Source organism: Trachypithecus francoisi, unplaced genomic scaffold (assembly GCF_009764315.1).
Source record: "Trachypithecus francoisi isolate TF-2019V2 unplaced genomic scaffold, Tfra_2.0 Lachesis_group10, whole genome shotgun sequence".
In the NCBI taxonomy this organism is placed as follows: Eukaryota; Metazoa; Chordata; class Mammalia; order Primates; family Cercopithecidae; genus Trachypithecus; species Trachypithecus francoisi.
Genome location: NW_022681455.1, coordinates 75,370,804 through 75,388,283, shown reverse-complemented (window position 1 = coordinate 75,388,283; position 17,480 = coordinate 75,370,804). Strand labels below are relative to the sequence as shown.

Sequence of the window (17,480 nt, the reverse complement as noted above, 5' to 3'; positions counted from 1 at the left end):
TGTTCTTTTCCAACCAAATGTCTACGCTTATTTGATTTTTCCACCCCAGTGATATTTCACTTTTTATTAAATATTAGCAGATATACTTTGATAACCAACACAGCTTGTATGAACACTGAGCAAGTGTCCATCATTATTACCTTACTGTTTAGTCTGCAAAAAATAACAACTTAGATGAGCTGTCTGATTTGCTTTCACTTATTAAACACGTTCACCATGAGATGATGAGTATAACATCAGATACCGTTAAACTAGACTAGGATTTAATACAAATCCTGAAAGCTTAAAATAAATAAATAAATAAATACATGGCTGCATGGATTCCACAACAGGGCATGACTATAATTAAAAAAATAATAATAATATGTTGGCCAGGCATGGTGGCTCATGCCTATAATCCCAGCACTTTGGGAAGATGAGGTGGAAAAATCGCTTAAGTTTCATACCAGCCTGGGCAAAATAGGGCAATTCCATCTCTACAAAAATTTAAAAACTAGCTGTGTGCCAGCCAGGCATGATGGCTCACACCTATAATCCCAGCACTTTGGGAGGCTGAGGTGGGTGGATCTCCTGTACTCAGGAGTTTGAGACCAGCCTAGGCAACACGGAAAACCCTGCCTCTACCAAAAAAAACAAAACAAAACAAAATTGCCGGGCATGGCAGCACACACCTGTGGTTCCAGCTGTTTGGGAGGCTGAGATGGGAGGACTGCTTGAGCCCAGAAGGCAGAGGCTGCCTTGAGCCAAGATCACATCGCTGCACTCCAATCTGAGGGACAGAGTGAGACCCCATCTCAAAACAAAACTAAAAAAAACAAAACACTAGCTGTGAGTGTTGGTATGTGGCTGTGGTCACAGATACTTGTGAGGCTGAGGTTGTAGGATTGCTTGAACCCAGGAGATTCAAGGCTGCAATGAGCTGTGATCATGCTGCTGTACTCCAGCCTGGGTCACAGAATGAGATGGGGAAAAAAAAATCTTCTGTCAATAGACAAATAGATTGTTTATAATAAAAAGGCAATGTCACCGTAAACATCATGACCTTGGCCAAATAGCTGAGCCCTTGATCAAATAGTTTACTGGCACTGCAATGTAAATGTGATGATGCTACTGTGGATGGGAGTATAAACAAGTAAAGGGCCAGCCACTTGGCGGTATCCATCAAAGCTACAACTCGACCCAGGAATTCCACCTCTAGGAAGGTATTCAGCAAACACACTGCACAAGTGCAAAATGACATATGTCAACATTAGTCATCACAGCTCTCTTCTTTTATAACCAAATATTAGAAATAACATAAAGGTTTGGGCCCAATGCGGTGGCTCATGCCTGTAATCCTAGCACTTTGGGAGGCTGAGGCAGGTGAACTGCCTGAGCTCAAGAGTTAGAGACCAGCCTGGGGAACACAGTGAAACCCTGTCTCTACTAAATACAAAAGAAAATTAAATTAGCCAAGTGTGGCGGCATGCACCTCTAGTCCCAGCTCCCCGGGAGGCTGAGACAGGAGAATTGCTTAAATCCAGGAGGTGGAGGTTGCAGTGAGCCAAGATCACACCACTGCACTCCAGCCTGGGCAACAGAGCAAGAATCCTTCTCCAAAAAAAAAAAAATAACATAAATATTTGTTAAGGCCGGGCATGGTAGCTCATGCCTGTAATCCCAGCACTTTGGGAGGCCACCTGAAGATCACTTGGGCAGATCACTTGAGGTCAGGAGTTTGAGACCAGCCTGACCAACATGGTAAAACCTCGAGACGGGCGGATCACGAGGTCAGGAGATCGAGACCATCCTGGCTAACACGGTGAAACCCCGTCTCTCCAAAAAATAGAAAAAAAAAAAACTAGCCGGGCGAGGTGGCGGGCGCCTGTAGTCCCAGCTACTCCGGAGGCTGAGGCAGGAGAATGGCGTAAACCTGGGAGGCGGAGCTTGCAGTGAGCTGAGATCCGGCCACTGCACTCCAGCCCGGGCGACAGAGCAAGACTCCGTCTCAAAAAAAAAAAAAAAAAAAAAAAAAAAAAAAAAAACCTCGTCTCTACTAAAAAAACACAAAAATTAGCCGGGTGTAGTGGCGGGCGCCTGTAATCCCAGCTACTTGGGAAACTGAGGCCAGAGAATCACTTGAAACCGGGAGACGGAGATTGAAGTGAGCCAAGATCGCGCCATTGCACTCCAGCCTGGGGAATAGAGCAAGGGAAAGGGAAAGGGCAGGGGGAGGGGGAGGGGGAGGGGGAGGGGAAAGGAATGAAATGAAATAAAATAAATTAAAAATAAAGGTTAAGATGAAACTGATTAAGTAAATGAAGTTATATCCATAAATGGAATATTATACATTATTATGGACTGATATCTGATCCTCAAGATAGTAAGTGGACATGGTAAATCGCCCCACATAGCACATACATAGTACATTGTACCCCACATAGCACATACATAGTACATGTACATAGTACATGCTACCATGTGAATAAGGAAAAAGAGAAAATATAGGCCCTTATGGGTATATGCACTGAATGTCTCTGGAGGAGACATAAGAAAATTTTAACATTGGTTGTCTCTGCAGAACTGAGTGGCCAGAGTCAAGACTGGAAGAGAGTTCTTTCAATATATGTCTTTGTGGACCTTTTTTTTTTTTGAGACAGCTTCCCTCTGTCACCTAGGCTGCAGTACAATGGCACAATCTCAGCTCACTGCAACCTCCACCTTCTGGGTTCATGCGATTCTAGTACCTCAACCTCCAAGGTAGCTAGGATTACAGGCGTGCACCACAAAGCTCAGCTAATTTTTTTCTGAGATGGAGTCTCGTTCTGTCACCTACACTGGAGTGCAATGGCACGATCTCGGCTCACTGCAACCTTCAGTTCCCAGGTTCAAGCTATTCTCCTGCCTCAGCCTCCCAAGTAGCTAGGATTACAGGCACCCGCCATCATGCCCAGCTAATTTTTGTATTTTTGTAGAGATGGGGTTTCACCATATTGGCCAGGCTGGTCTTGAACTCCTGACCTCAGGTGATCTGCCCACCTCGGCCTGCCAACGTACTGGAATTACAGGCATGAGCCATTACTCCAGGCCTAATTTTTGTATTTTTAGTAGAGATGGGGTTTTACCACGTTGGCCAGGCTGGTCTCGAACTCCTGACCTCAAATGATCTGCCTGCCTCCGCCTCCCAAAGTGCTGGGATTACAGGCGTGAGCCACCACACCCGGCCCTTTGTGGACCTTTCGTTTTTCTTTTCTTTTTTTTGCGGGGACAGAGACTTGCTCTGTCGCCCAGGCTGGAGTGTCGTGATGCAATCTCAGCTCACTGCAACTCCACCTGGGTTCAAATGATTCTCCTGCTTCAGCCTCTCGAGCAGCTAGGACTTCAGGCACACCACCAAGCCCAGCTAATTTCTGTATTTTTAGTAGAGACGGGGTTTCATCACATTGGCCAGGCTGGTTCTGAACTCCTGACCTCATGATCCACTCACCTCAGCCTCCCAAAGTGCTGGGATTACAGGCGTGAGCCACCATGTCCGCCCTGTGGACCTTTTAAACATGGAACATTTTGCCCATTCAAAATAACAAGTAATTAAAATTACTTTACACATTACTTTCTGAGACCCAATGTGTCAGGCAGCTTCTAACATGGCCCCCAGTCATTCTCGCCTTCTGGTGTTTCTGTCCTTGTATAGTCCCCTCCCCTTGTGTGTGGGCTGGGCCTAGTGACTTCTGTCTAATGAACAAAAATAATGCCAAGTATGTCTAATCTGAAATGCTCCAATGGTCCAGGTGCAGTGGCTCATGCCTGCAATCCCAGCACTTTGGGAGGCTGAGGTGGGAAGACTGCTTGAGTTCAGGAGTTTGGGAACAGCCTGGGCAACATGACAAAATCCCATCTCTATTAAAAACACAAAAATGAGCCAATTGTGGTGGCATGCGCCTGTAGTCCCAGCTACACAGCAGGCTAAGGCAGAATTGCTTGAAGCTGGGAGGCAGAGGTTGCAGTGAGCCAAGATGGCACCACTGCACTCCAGCCTGGGCAACAGAGTGAGACTCTGTCTCAAAAAAAAAAAAAAAAAAGCCACAACTGATCTGACATTTGAAACCTTTTGAGTGCTGACATGATGCCATAAGTGGAAAATACAACACCCAAACACATGTGACAGGCTACAGTCAAAATAGTCAAAACTTTGTTTCATGCACAAAATTATTTAAAATATTGCATAAAATCACCTTCAGCCTATGTGTATAAGGCATACATGAAACATAAATGAATCTCGTGTTTAGACCTGGGTCCCATCCCCAAGGTATCTCATTATATCTATGTAGATATTTCAATATGCAAAAAATCCAAAATCCAAAACACTTCTGGTTCCAAGCATTCCAGATAAGGAATACACAGCCTGTAAAGTGGTAAGAAGTCACTTCCACAACTAGGTGGACTCCAGCTTGTACCTGCTCACTCTCTCCTTGGCTGGCTTTGAGGAATGCTGGCTGCCATGCTGTGAGCTGCCCTATGGAGAGGCCCACATGGCAAACAACTGATGTCTCCAGGCAACAGCTAGCGAGGACCTGAGGCTGGCCAATAGCCTTGTGAGAGGAGATGGAAGTAGATCCTCCCCAAGCTAAGCCTTAAGAAAACTCCAGGACTGGCTAGGACCTGTAGTTGCTAGTGGCTTTGAGAATCCCTGAGCCAAAGGAACTGGTGAGGCCACACTCAGATGCCTGACCCAAAGAAACTGAGAGATAATACACATTTAGGGAAATTTCTTATGCAGCACCAGGTAACAAACACACCCAATGTCGGTGAGGCATATGCAACGAGTTGGGGTTCTTACCGGGGCATCTGGTGATTCCGCAAGGCCTCCTTCTTCAGGAGCTCCAGCCGCTGGGGTGAGCAGAAACAGGGATAAGCAGCTCCGGTCTTCAGCAGCGCCTCTGTGGCCTGGGCGTACAGTTCCAATCGCTGAGATTGCTGATAGGGCCCAGCAGGACCACCCCGGCGGGGGCTCTCATCAGGGGGGATACCTGGAACACAGGCCATAATGACAGCTAAGGTGCACACAGCACTCGTTCCCAGGCATTGCTCTAAGTGCTTTATGCATATATTAAAGCTTTAATCCTTATAACAATCCATAAGGTTGGCATTAGTACAATGTCCCCCCCTGCCACTTTTCTATTTGAGGCAGAGTTTCGCTCTTGTTGCCCAGGCAAGAGTGCAGTGGCGTGATCTCAGCTCACAGCAACCTCCGCCTCCTGGGTTCAAGCAATTCTCCTGCCTCAGCCTCCTGAGTAGCTGGGATTACAGGCATGTGCCACCATGCCTGGCTAATTTTTGTATTTTTAATAGAGACGGGGTTTCTCCATGTTGGTCAGGCTGGTCTTGAACTCCTGACCTCAGGTGCCGCTTACCTCGGCCTCCTAAAGTGCTGGGATTACAGGTGAGCCACCGCTCCTGGCCCTACCCCTCACCGACCTCCCTTCTTTTTTGAGGCAGAGTCTCGCTCTGTTGCCCAGACTGGAGTGCAGTAGTGCAATCTTGGCTCACAGGAACCTCCACCTCCCAAGTTCAAGCAATTCTCCTGCCTTAGCCTCCAGAATAGCTGGGATTACAAGCATGTGCCACCTCACCCAGCTAATTTTTGTATTTTTAGCAGAGACAGGGTTTCACCACATTGGCCAGGCTGGTCTTGAACTCCCGACCTCAGGTGATCCACCCACCTCGGCCTCTCAAAGTGCTCGGATTATAGGTGTGAGCCACTGCACCCGGCCCAATGTCCCTTTTGGAGAGGAAAAGTTAAAACACAGAGAGGTAAAGCACTCAAAGTTGCATGGGCTCGTGGACTAAGGAGCAAACAGACGTGTACGGGCCCCGAAGTCCACACCCCCAACTGTATGTCCTCTCAATCCATTGCTTCCCTGGAGAGGGAGAAACAAGCCCAGGCCTGGGAACAGCTGACTTAGGAGAAAAAAATCGTGGTTCAGAGAACAGCCCATCAGGCCCTGGTTGGACCCCTGGTTCTGCCACTTAGTAGCTGTGACAGGGGATCCCGAGGTGCTACCAATGTGTGAGTACCAGGATGCTGAGTGCCATAAAAGACACTTTTGGCTGGGCGCGGTGGTTCACGCCTGTAATCCCATCACTTTGGGAGGCCGAGACGGGCGGATCACGAGGTCAGGAGATCGAGACCATCCTGGCTAACACAGTGAAACCCCATCTCTAATAAAAATACAAAAAATTAGCCAGGCGTGGTGGCGGGCGTCTGTAGTCCCAGCTACTTGGGAGGCTAAGGCAGGAGAATGGCGTGAACCCGGGAGGTGGAGCTTGCAGTGAGCCAAGATAGTACCACTGCACTCCAGCCTGGGCGACAGAGCGAGACTCCGTCTCACGGGAAAAAAAAAAAAAAAAAAAAAACACTTTTCCCTGAAGCCTCAAACCCACCCTAGCAGGTAGGTGTGGTTATTTCCCCATTCTGTAAGGAGGACACTGAGGCACAGAGGTGCTTTGTCACCTGGCCGAGTAGAAGAGGCATGATCAGCTTCAAACCCAGACTAATGGGCACCGGAGCCAACACTCTTAACCACTCATCACACTGCTGTTTGTGGCACTTAGCCTTTCTTTTTCTAAGAGATGGGGTCACACTCTATCACACAGCTGAAGTGCAGTGGTATGATCATAGCACACTGCAGCCTTGAACTACCAGGCTCAAGCCACCCTCCTGCCTCAGCCTCCCAAGTAGCTAGGACTACAGGTGCACATTACCACATCTGGCTAATTTTTTAGTAGAAAGCGAGTCTTGCTGTGTCACTCAGGCTAGGGTGCAGTAGTGCAATCCTAGCTCACTACAGTCTCCAATTTCTAGGCTCAAGTGATCCTGTCACCTCAGCCTCTCGAGGAGCTGGGATTATAGGCATATGCCACCATGCCCAGCTAGACTTAGTCTTTCTAAGCCTCAGTTTCCTGTTTTGAAAAGTGGAGCTAGCAGCCTGTGCAGAGGGAACTGTGAGAATAAATGTGTCAGAGCTTACAAGTGCTTAGCCCAGTGGTGTATATTTAGGACAGTTTCAATATATGCTATAGATTAAATATGATCTACTGTAAGCCAAACTCCCAATCCAAAGTCCAATTCCTTCTGGTTACGTAGGATAAATTTCATTATGACTGCTTTCAGGAGAGGGCACAGGGACACGAGAACTAGAAGATGGTGTTTCTGCCCTCAAAGAGCTTTCAAATGAATCGGGAAAATAAGGACATTGTTCACCCTGCTACCCTCAATGCTAACACAAACTGAGCTGAGTGCGCCTGGGTTCAAATGTACCAGACAGCTCAGGCACCTTGGGAAAGTCATCCTTCTGGGCTCTGGGTACTCATTTGTTAAAGAAGGAAATAAGTAGTAACTTTCTCATGAGGATCATCATGAGACTAGAATACAACGACGTAGGTAAAGTACTCATCATGTGGCCTGTGCTCAGTGCTCTCTATGCTTTGGTATTTATTTATTTGAGACTCTGTTGCCCAGGCTGGAGTGTAGTGGCATGATCTCAGCTCATTGAAGCCTCAACATTTCAGGCTCACGCGATCCTCCCACCTCAGCCTCCCAAGTAGCTGAGACTACAGATACACGCCACCAGGCCTGCCTAACTTTTTTTAAGTTTTCTATAGAGACAAGGTCTGCCTATGTTGCCCAGGCTGGTCTCAAACTCCTGGGCTCAAGTAATCCTCCTGCCTCAGCGTCCCAGTGCTGGGATTATAGGCATGAGCCACGGCACCCAGCCAGCTGTGATTATCATGTTACTTGGCTCCCTCCCACGGGACCTCCATTTCTTCATTTGTCAAAAAGGAGGGCTGAATCGGGTAAATTTGGGGGGGGTCCCTTCTTGATCTAATGCTAAACCCGTCTCTTTAATGTGGTATCTTGGAATGCCCCAGAGTTTAAGAGGGACTCCCCTAGGAGAACGGAAAACATGTTTTTTTTTTTTTTTTTTTTTTTGAGACGGAGTCTCGCTCTGTTGCCCAGGCTGGAGTGTGGTGGCCGGATCTCAGCTCACCGCAAGCTCCGCCTCCCGGGTTCACGCCATTCTCCTGCCTCAGCCTCCAGAGTAGCTGGGACTACAGGCGCTCGCCACCTCGCCCGGCTAGTTTTTTGTATTTTTTAGTAGAGACGGGGTTTCACCGTGTTAGCCAGGATGGTCTCGATCTCCTGACCTCGTGATCCGCCCGTCTCGGCCTCCCAAAGTGCTGGGATTACAGGCTTGAGCCACCGCGCCCGGCCGGAAAACATGTTAATTTAAAAACTGGCAAGCAAATGTTCATAGAGTTTTAATCGACAGCCAAAAACTAGAGGTAACCAAAATGTTCATTCACTAGTGATGAATAAACAAAATGTGGTATATCCATACAATGAATATTATTTGGCTACAAAAAGCAATGAAGCACTTATAGACCACAGATGAGCTTATGGTAAGCGAAGGAAGCCAGTCACAGAAGGACAAATGTTGTATGATCTCATTCACATGAAATGTCCAGAAGATGCAAATCCATGAAGGCAGAAGGAGAATGGTAGTTGGAAGGTAGAAAGAGATTGATAGTTGCCAGGCAGTAGGAGAGAGTAGAATGGAGAGCGACTGCTAATAAGGAAGAGTTTCTTTTAGGGGTGATGGAAACGTTCTGGAATTAGTGGTGATGGTCGCACAACACAGTGAATACATTGAAAACCACTGAATTGTACACTTTGATATGATAAATTTCATATTATGGGAATTATATGTCATTTTTTTTTCTTCCCCCAAGACAGAGTCTAGCTCTGTCACCCAGGCTGGAGTGCAGTGGCAATCTCGGCTCACTGCAACCTCCAGCACCCAGTACAAGCAATTCTCCTGCCTCAGCCTCCCAAGTAGCTGGGATTACAAGCATGCGCCACTAACCACGCCCAACTAGTTTTTGTATTTTTATTAGAGACGGGTTTCACCATGTTGGCCAGGCTGGTCTTGAACTCCTGACCTTGTGATCCACCTGCTCTGGCCTCCCAAAGTGCTGGGAGAGCCACTCCAGGTGAGAGCCAGTCGAGAGCCACTGCACCTGGCTTGTATGTCAATTTTTTTTTTTTTTGAGACGGAGTCTCACTCTGTCACCCAGGCTGGAGTGCAGTGGCCAGATCTCAGCTCACTGCAAGCTCCGCCTCCCGGGTTTATGCCATTCTCCTGTCTCAGCCTCCCGAGTAGCTGGGACTACAGGCACCCGCCACCTCGCACAGCTAGTTTTTTAGTAGAGAACAGGTTTCACCACGTTAGCCAGGACGGTCTCGATCTCCTGACCTGGTGATCTGCCCGTCTCGGCCTCCCAAAGTGCTGGGATTACAGGTTTGGTATGTCAGTTCTTTAAAAAGGCCAGGCATGCTGGGTCATGCCTGTAATCCCAGGACTTTGGGAGGCCGAGGTAGCTGGCTCATTTGAACTCAGGAGTTTGAAATCAGCCTGGGTAACACGGTGAAACACCACCTCTAAAAATAATAACAATAATAGCCGGGTGCGGTGGCTCACACCTGTAATCCCAGCACTTTGGGAGGCTGAGGCAGGTGGATCACGAGGTCAGGAGATCAAGACCATCCGGACCAACATGGTGAAACCCCGTCTCTATGAAAAATACAAAAACAAAATTAGCCGGTGTGGTGGTGGGTGCCTGTAGTCCCAGCTACTCAGGAGGCTGAGGCAGGAGAATGGCATGAACTCTGGAGGTGGAGCTTGCAGTGAGCCGAGATGGCGCCACTGCACTCCAGCCGGGGTGACAGAGCAAATCCATCTCAATCAATCAATAAAATGAAAAACATAAGAAAAGAAAGAAGGACTCCCAAAGCAAGGTGCTCTAGAAGTCAGCCACCACGGGGTGCCTGAATACCTGTCCTCTGCCTCAACAAAATACCAGGGTTGGGGACAAGGTCTGGGTTGCAAGCCTCATTCTCACAATGATGCTGCCACAGGAGTTCCAGGAGGGTGGGGCCCAGCACCATCAGCGCTGTTCATCACTGTATCCCTCATGCCTGGCATGGTACCTGATCAGTAGCAGATCCTCCGTGAAAGTGAAGCCTTCATCTCGCTCTGTGAAGCACCAGGTCATTTGGCTCCTGGAAAGCCTTCTTTTTTTTTTTTTTTTTTTTGAGACAGCGTCTCACTCTGTTGCCTCAGGCTGGAGTGTAATGGCATGACTGACAGGAGACAGACAAATTCCTATGCAGTCACGGACAATCCCTGGTGAAATCTGACCTCTAAACCAAAGACAGCTCAAAGCCTGAAAACCAAACTGTCAGTTCAGGATACAGTCCATGACTGGAGTGAGAACTTCTTTCTCTGTCTCATCCACTCTCTCGATTGGTTCCTTTTGGAGGATATGTCTTAACCAACTGAATGGTCCTTTTTCCAAGACCACTCACGGACCAATCAGCAGGCACTCCCCCATTCTAAGCCCATAAAAATGCCAGACTCAGCCTCACAGATGGCTACCACTTTCAGGGTCCACTCTCGCAGTGGAGAGCTTCCCTTAGGTCACTCAATAAAATTCTTCTCTGCCGTACTCATTCTACAGTACCTGCACACCTCTTCCTCTTGGTTGCTGGACAAGAACCCAAAACGCCAAGCTGCGGGTGATGGGAATAAAAGAGCTGTAACACGCTCCCACTCACTGGACTACGGGAGAAAGAGAGCTGTAACACACTCCCGCTCACCGGACTAGGGAGACAGAGAGCTGTAACACGCTCCAGCTCACCGGACTATGGGAGAAAGAGAGCTGTAACACACTCCCGCTCAACGGACTAGGGGAGAAAGAGAGCTGTAACATGCTCCTGCTCACCAAGCTACAGGAGTGAAGAGCTGAGACAGTGCTGGGGGCTCGAACCTGGGGGCTCAGACCTCAGGACTCCCCAAACAAGAGCCGTAACACCCCTTGGAGCTCCACAACTGCTGGCATCTCCCAAGTTGTTGGGTGTCACCATTTTCCCCTCATCTAGATGCCGGCACCCAACAAAGAAGCCACTCGTGGCACACCCTGTCCAGCCATGGGCTGAGTGTGGGGCCACAGCAGGTGTGGGATCCAAGTGGGCATGAGCCAAGTGCAGCCTGCTGGGCCAAGTGGGCCCAGAAGGCCCAAGCGAGGCCCGACAGAGGTGACGGCAGCTGCAGAGATTTCTGGCTGGTAAAGTGGCACTGAAGGAATCCTGTAACATGATCACAGCTCACAACCTCAACTTCCCCAGGCTCAGGTGATGCTCCCACCTCAGCCTCCCAAGTGGCTGGGACTATAGGAGTATACCACTACCCCCGGATAATTTTTTAGAGAGACAAGGTCTTACTACGTGGCCCAGGTTGGTCTTGGACTCCTAGGTCCAAGTGATCCTCTCTCCTTGGTCTCCCAAAGTGCTGGGATTCCAGGCAGGAACCCCTGTGCCCGGCCTGGCAAGCCTTCTATCCTCACATCCCTGGTCATTCTGCTCACTATGGTTAGACCAAGCTGGTCTTTTTGATGCTCCTCAAATACATCCAGAACTTTCCTGCCGTGTGGCCTCTGCACTGGCTATTCTTTTTGCTTTGAACATTCTTCCCCCAGGTCACCACGGGGCTGGCTCCTCACTTCATGCAGGTCTCTGCTCCAGCGTCACCTCCTAAGAGGAGACCACGCTATCTACAAGAGCATCCCTTGCCCCAGTTTCTAAGCCTGTTACTCTTTTCTCCATACTGGTTATTATCATTTAATATCCTATGAAGAATGAATTAGGAGCCAGGAGTGATGGTTCATGACCGTGATGCCAGCACTTTGGGAGGCCGAGGCAGGAGAATTACTTGAGGTCAGGGGTTCAACAGCAGCCTGGGTAACATAGGGAGACCCCATCTCTACAAAAACATAAATTAATAAAATTAGCTGGGCGTGGTGGCACACGGCTATAGTTCCAGCTACCCAGGAGGCTAAGGTGAGAGGATCCCTTGAGCTCAGGAATTTGAGATTACAGTGAGCTGTGTTTGAACCACTGCACTCTAGCCTGGGCAACAGAGCAAGACTTTGTTAAAAAAATTTTAAAAAAGAGAAATAATTAATCCACTTATCTGTCTTTCCCTTTGTCACTGAGCACAGGGTTTTTTTTTTTTTTGAGACGGAGTCTCGCTCTGTTGCCCAGGCTGGAGTACAGTGGCACAATCTAGGCTCACTGCAAGCTCTGCCTCCTAGGTTCACACCATTCTCCTGCCTCAGCCTCCCGAGTAGCTGGGACTACAGGTGCCTGCCACCACGCCTGGCTAGTTTTTCGTATTTTTAGTAGAGACAGGGTTTCAGCATGTTAGCCAGGATGGTCTCAATCTCCTGACCTTATGATCCACCTGCTTCGGCCTCCCAAAGTGCTGGGATTACAGGATTACAGGTGTGAGCCACCGCGTACGGACTTTTTTTTTTAAGACAGTCTCACTCTGTTGCCCAGGCTGGAGTATGGTGGCACGATCTCAGTTCACTGCAACCTCTGCCTCCTGGGTTCAAGCAATTCTTGTGCCTCAGCCTCCCAAGTAGCTGGAAATACAGGCACACGATACCATACCAGCTAATTTTTGTATTTTTAGTAGAGATGGGGTTTTTGCCATATTGGCCAGGCTGGTCTCGAACTCCTGACCTCAAGTGATCCACACGTCTTGGCTTCCCAAAGTGCTGGGATTACAGGCACGAGCCACCATACCTGGCCATGTGCAGGGTCTTTGTTAAACGTCTCTGGCACCTAGCATGGTCCCTTGATCACAGTATCTGATCTTGTATAGAATCCTTTATTCAACGGACCTTGACGGAACACCTGCTAAAGCCTTTTACAATAAAAGATATGAAATCATTTTGTACTCTTTAGGAATCCAGAGTCTAGTGAGTAATTTACCTGAGATTAGAACACACATCTCAAAACAGTCTTGGGATTTTTCTTTCTTTTTTTTTTTTCAATCTCTAGACTAACAGAGTCTTGGTATTTTTCCTTGGGAATCTCCCCTTTCCTAGTCACACCTGTCCATATAGGTAGACAATTGTCGACCCAGGAAAAGGAAACACACTCCTCTTTTTCTCCCTAACCTTAGCTGTCCTCAGGATTAAACTTCCCACAAGACCAACTTCAGAAGCTGTACGTGTGGCTTATACAATGTGGTTAAAAAAAAAATCTGAGCCCAGATTTAATAAAGGTAAGTATTCATCCAGAAAAACTGTATTTCTGGCTCTTCTTGGAACTCAGAAGACTGGACAAGCTGGGCCAGCATTCCCGCATAGGTACAAGGAGCTGGAGCTCAGAGGCACTCCCTCCTCTGGATGAGATGTGGTTTCCACAGCTCAGCACTGGCCCAGCTCCTCCAATTCCCACTTGGCCTGTGTTTCCTGCCTGGCCCCTATAGGGAATGGACTTGAGATTCTGAGGTGAAAATAGGAATCTCAAAACAGCCTTGTCAGTGGCTCACACCTGTTATCCCAGCTCTTTGGGAGGCTGTAGCAGGAGGATTGCTTGAGTCCAGGAGTCTGAGAATAGCTTGGGCAACACAGCGAGATCTCATCTCTACAAAAAAACTAAAAATTAGCCAGGGGTGGTGGTGCGTGCCTGTAGTCCCATCTACTTGAGAGGCTAAGGTGGGAGGATCACTTGAGCCCAGGTCAAGGCTACAGTAAGCTATGATTGTGCCATGGAACTCTAGCCAACAGAATGAGACCCTGACGCTAAAAAATTAAAAAATAAAGAAACCAGTCTTGGAGCTGTGTTTCAGAGAGCTTCAGCATTTTTTTCAGGTGGCATCTGCTACCCCGGGCAGTACAAACACAGTTATTTCTCCAGGAACTCCTGATTTTCCACTCTAAGCTCCATGAGAAGACCCACAGGCTCCTTTTCCTGCTTCCTGTTCCTTCCCTGCAGAAAGATCCTTTCTCTGCCAGGCTCACCTGCCCACTCCAGCATATCCTCAATATTCTCCGCTGCCCCAGGCACAAAGCGAGTCTGATCTGTGTCCTCCAGCCTCAGGATGAAGCTTCCCTGGTACTTCTTAGCAAAGATGTAGTTGTACAGGGCAGTGCGGAGTCCACCCAGGTGCAAGAAGCCTGGAGAAGAGAACAGCTCAGATAAGACAGGGGAGATGAGCTAATAGGCCTCAACAAGGGGCAAGTAAGCACTACTGTGACAGAACGTTGCAATAAATTTCAAAGACCAGCAGGACACATTGGCTCACACCTGTAATCCTACCACTTTGGGAGGCCAAAGCCAGGGGGATCACTTGAGCCCAGGAGGTTTTTGTAGGTTTTTTAAGACAGAGTCTCGCTCTATCACCCAGGCTGGAGTGCAGTGGCACAATCTTGGTTCACTGCAACCTCTGCCTCTTGGGTTTAGGCAATTCTCATGCCCAGCCTCCCGAGTAGCTGGGACTACACGTACGTGCCACCACACCCAGCTAATGTTTGTATTTTTGGTAGAGACAGGCGTTCACCATGTTGGCCAGGCTGGTCTTGAACTCCTGACCTCAAGTGATCCCCCAGCCTTGGCCTCCCAAGTGCTGGGATCCACCAACTGCATCCACCACTGTATTTTGATATTTGTCTCAAGGTCAAGTTTTGCCTGAAAGAGAAGTGGAGTTATTCATTGAGGCCATATCATGTACATTTAACTTACAGAAATTCAGTGATGTGTGCTGGGAAAAAAATTAATTACAAACGAACTAGAAATTTAAAATACTGTACAATCACACCGTGGGCCAGGTGCAGTGGTACAGTCATGGCTCACTACAGCCTCAACCTCCCAGGCTCAATCAATCCTCCCACGTCAGCCTCCTGAGTAGCTGGAACTACAAGTGTACACCACCATGCCTGGCTAATATTTGTATTTTTTTTTGTAGAGGCAAGGTCTCACTATGTTGCCCAGGCTGGTCTCGAACTCCTGGGCTCAAGCAATCCTTCCACCTCAGCCTGCCAAAGTGCTGGGATTACCGGCATGAGCCACCACACCTTGCCAAGATTTTCACCCTAATTGCTGGCTTTGCACACTAACCAACAGTGGTGTTTGATTCCACTATATTTCTCTTCATCACTTTAAACTCGTAAGATTTTCCTTTTTTATCATTCCTGTCTAAAAACTGAAAGTTAACACTTTTTACGGGTTGTCATTACCTCTTACCCTACCTTCTTTGGTCCAGCCCACAGCTCTAAGTCTCCACAACAAGCTCATCTACATTTACAGGTACAAGAGGCAGCAGAGGAGAGGAAAAGCTCTTCTGGGACCAGGCCGACCCTGCTTCAACACTGATGTGTGTAACCTTCGGATAGTTACTGCAAGGACACCAGAAAACCAGTGGTATTCAGCGGCACTAGGTCCCAAGAGTCCCCAAGACAAAAGAGGGACCCAGCTGCTAAAAACAAAGCCTCTTACATTAAGCATACGTGGAGTCAAATTCCGCATCCACCATTTATAGTTGCTACCCCTTTGGAAGGAACTCAACTTTTATGAGCTTCTATTTCCTCAACTGTCAGAGGGATTAAGAGCAAAAACATAAGAATTTTCTTCATTATAGGGTTGCTCAGAGGTCTAAATTCTGACCAAAGTAAACCCTCAATTAATTTCAGCTACTGTAATGATCTCTGCCTGATAATTCTTTTATCTGTTTATAGTCAAAAGCCTTTCCCACATGGGCTTTTCCTGCAAATGAGCAAGAAAATAAAGAGGATGCTTATTAAGTGCTTTCTGGGCGCACTAGACCTTGCTAATTGGTTCAGCTGCATGAGCTTAACCCCCTAAGACAGACACTATTAGCCCTGTTTTCACAAATAGTAAAACTGAGGCTCAGATTCATTAAATAATTTGCACATCTAGGCCAGGTGCGGTGGCTCACGCCTATAATCCCAGCACTTTCGGAGGCCGAGGCAGGTAGATCACTTGAGCTCAAGAGTTCGAGACCAGCCTGGACAACATGGCAAAACCCCATCTCTACAAGAAAACACAAAAATTAGCTGGGCGTAGTGGTAACACACTTGTAGTCCCAGCTACTCGGGAGGCTGAGGTGGGAGGATCACTTGAGCCCCAGAGGCTGAGGTTGCAGTGAGCCGAGATTGCACCACTGCACTCCAGCCTGGGCGACAGAGCCAGACCCTGTCCCCAAATAATAATAATAATAATTTGCACATCTAGTAAGTTACACATCTAACAAATGGCAAAGACAGAAATTTGTATCCAGGCAATCCCAGGCTTTGGCATTCTACATAAGTGCTCTTCAAAACAAAGTGTGCGATCCAGTGCAGGTCTGAAAACAGTTATCAGTTCACAATCATGTACAGAAACTGAGAGTAAAGGTTTAGAAACTTTTGTTGTTGCTGTTCTTTTGAGATGGAGTCTCACTCTGTCACGCAGGCTGGAGTGTAGTGGCACGATCTCGGCTCACTGCAACCTCTGCCTCCTGGGTTCAAACGATTCTCGTGCGTCAGCCTTCTGAGTAGCTGGGATTACAGGCCTGGGCCACATGCCCAGCTAATTCTTGTATTTTAGTAGAGACAAGGTTTTGCCATGTGGACCAGGCTGCAGATATTTACACAGCAACCTGACAGCATGATTTTACCTCTGCTAACCCCAATAAAAAGAGATGGGTTTGTATTTTGGATGTTTTCAAAATTTTACTTTTCTGGTCATTAATTTATATTAATTTTGTGGAAATACTGACACAATTGATTGGAAATTTAACACCAGCACTTCTACCACAGATGGTTTCAAAGGCACTGCTCTACGCTATACTGACCGCCAGAAAGATCCTATCATGTACAGCTGGGATTTTGCCACAAAGATCCTTGTATATTCATCCCGGCATTTGGGATGAGAGGCATACTCAGTGTAGAGAAGGTAGAAGGTAGTCTTACTGGTGGGAACCAGAAGGCCCTGACAAGATCTCTAACAGGCTATAAAATGGGCCTCTGTCACCCTCTAGCTTGCTAAGATCCCAACAACACTAGCACAGTGCCTTGGTACCTGCGATTTCCTCTACCCAGAAGATTCCTTCTTTTTTGTTTCTGAGAGGGAGTTTCGCTCTTGTTGCCCAGGCTGGAGCGCAAGGGCGAGATCTTGGCTCACTGCAACCTCCATCTCCCGGGTTCAAGTGATTCTCCTGCCTCAGCCTCCCAAGTAGCTGGGATTACAGGCATGCGCCACCATGCCCGGATAGTTTTGTACTTTCAGTAGAGACGGGGTTTCACCATGTTGGTCAGACTGGTCTCAAGTGACCCACTTGATCTCAAGTGATCCACCCACCTCGGCCTCCCAAAGGACTGGGATTACAGGCTTGAGCCACCCCACCCGGCCTCGCTCCTTCTTGTCATTTGGATCTCAGCTCAAATTTCCGGAGCGCCCTTTTTTTTTTTTTTTTTTTTTTGAGACGGAGTCTCGCTTTGTCGCCCGGGCTGGAGTGCAGTGGCCGGTTCTCAGCTCCCTGCAAGCTCCGCCTCCCGGGTTTACGCCATTCTCCTGCCTCAGCCTCCGAGTA

The 17,480-nt window shown here is 48.0% G+C and overlaps 1 protein-coding gene across 4 annotated transcripts in view; it reads right to left on the bottom strand.

Moving 5' to 3' along the window:
- The window catches only part of EARS2 (glutamyl-tRNA synthetase 2, mitochondrial), a 35,972-nt gene that overhangs the window by 17,651 nt on the left and 841 nt on the right, over nt 1-17,480 (bottom strand). For 3 of the 4 annotated variants that reach the window (XR_004438831.1, XM_033217749.1, XM_033217748.1), the window contains exons 2-3: nt 13,912-14,067; nt 4,817-5,006 (exon numbers count right to left, since the gene is read on the bottom strand). Coding sequence is in view for 3 of the 4 variants with exons in the window: in XM_033217749.1 (XP_033073640.1) it covers nt 4,817-5,006; nt 13,912-14,067 (346 nt within the window). In the remaining variant the exon portion in view is untranslated. The remainder of the gene's footprint in view (nt 1-4,816; nt 5,007-13,911; nt 14,068-17,480) is intronic. The other variant, XM_033217750.1, reaches the window with a different exon arrangement.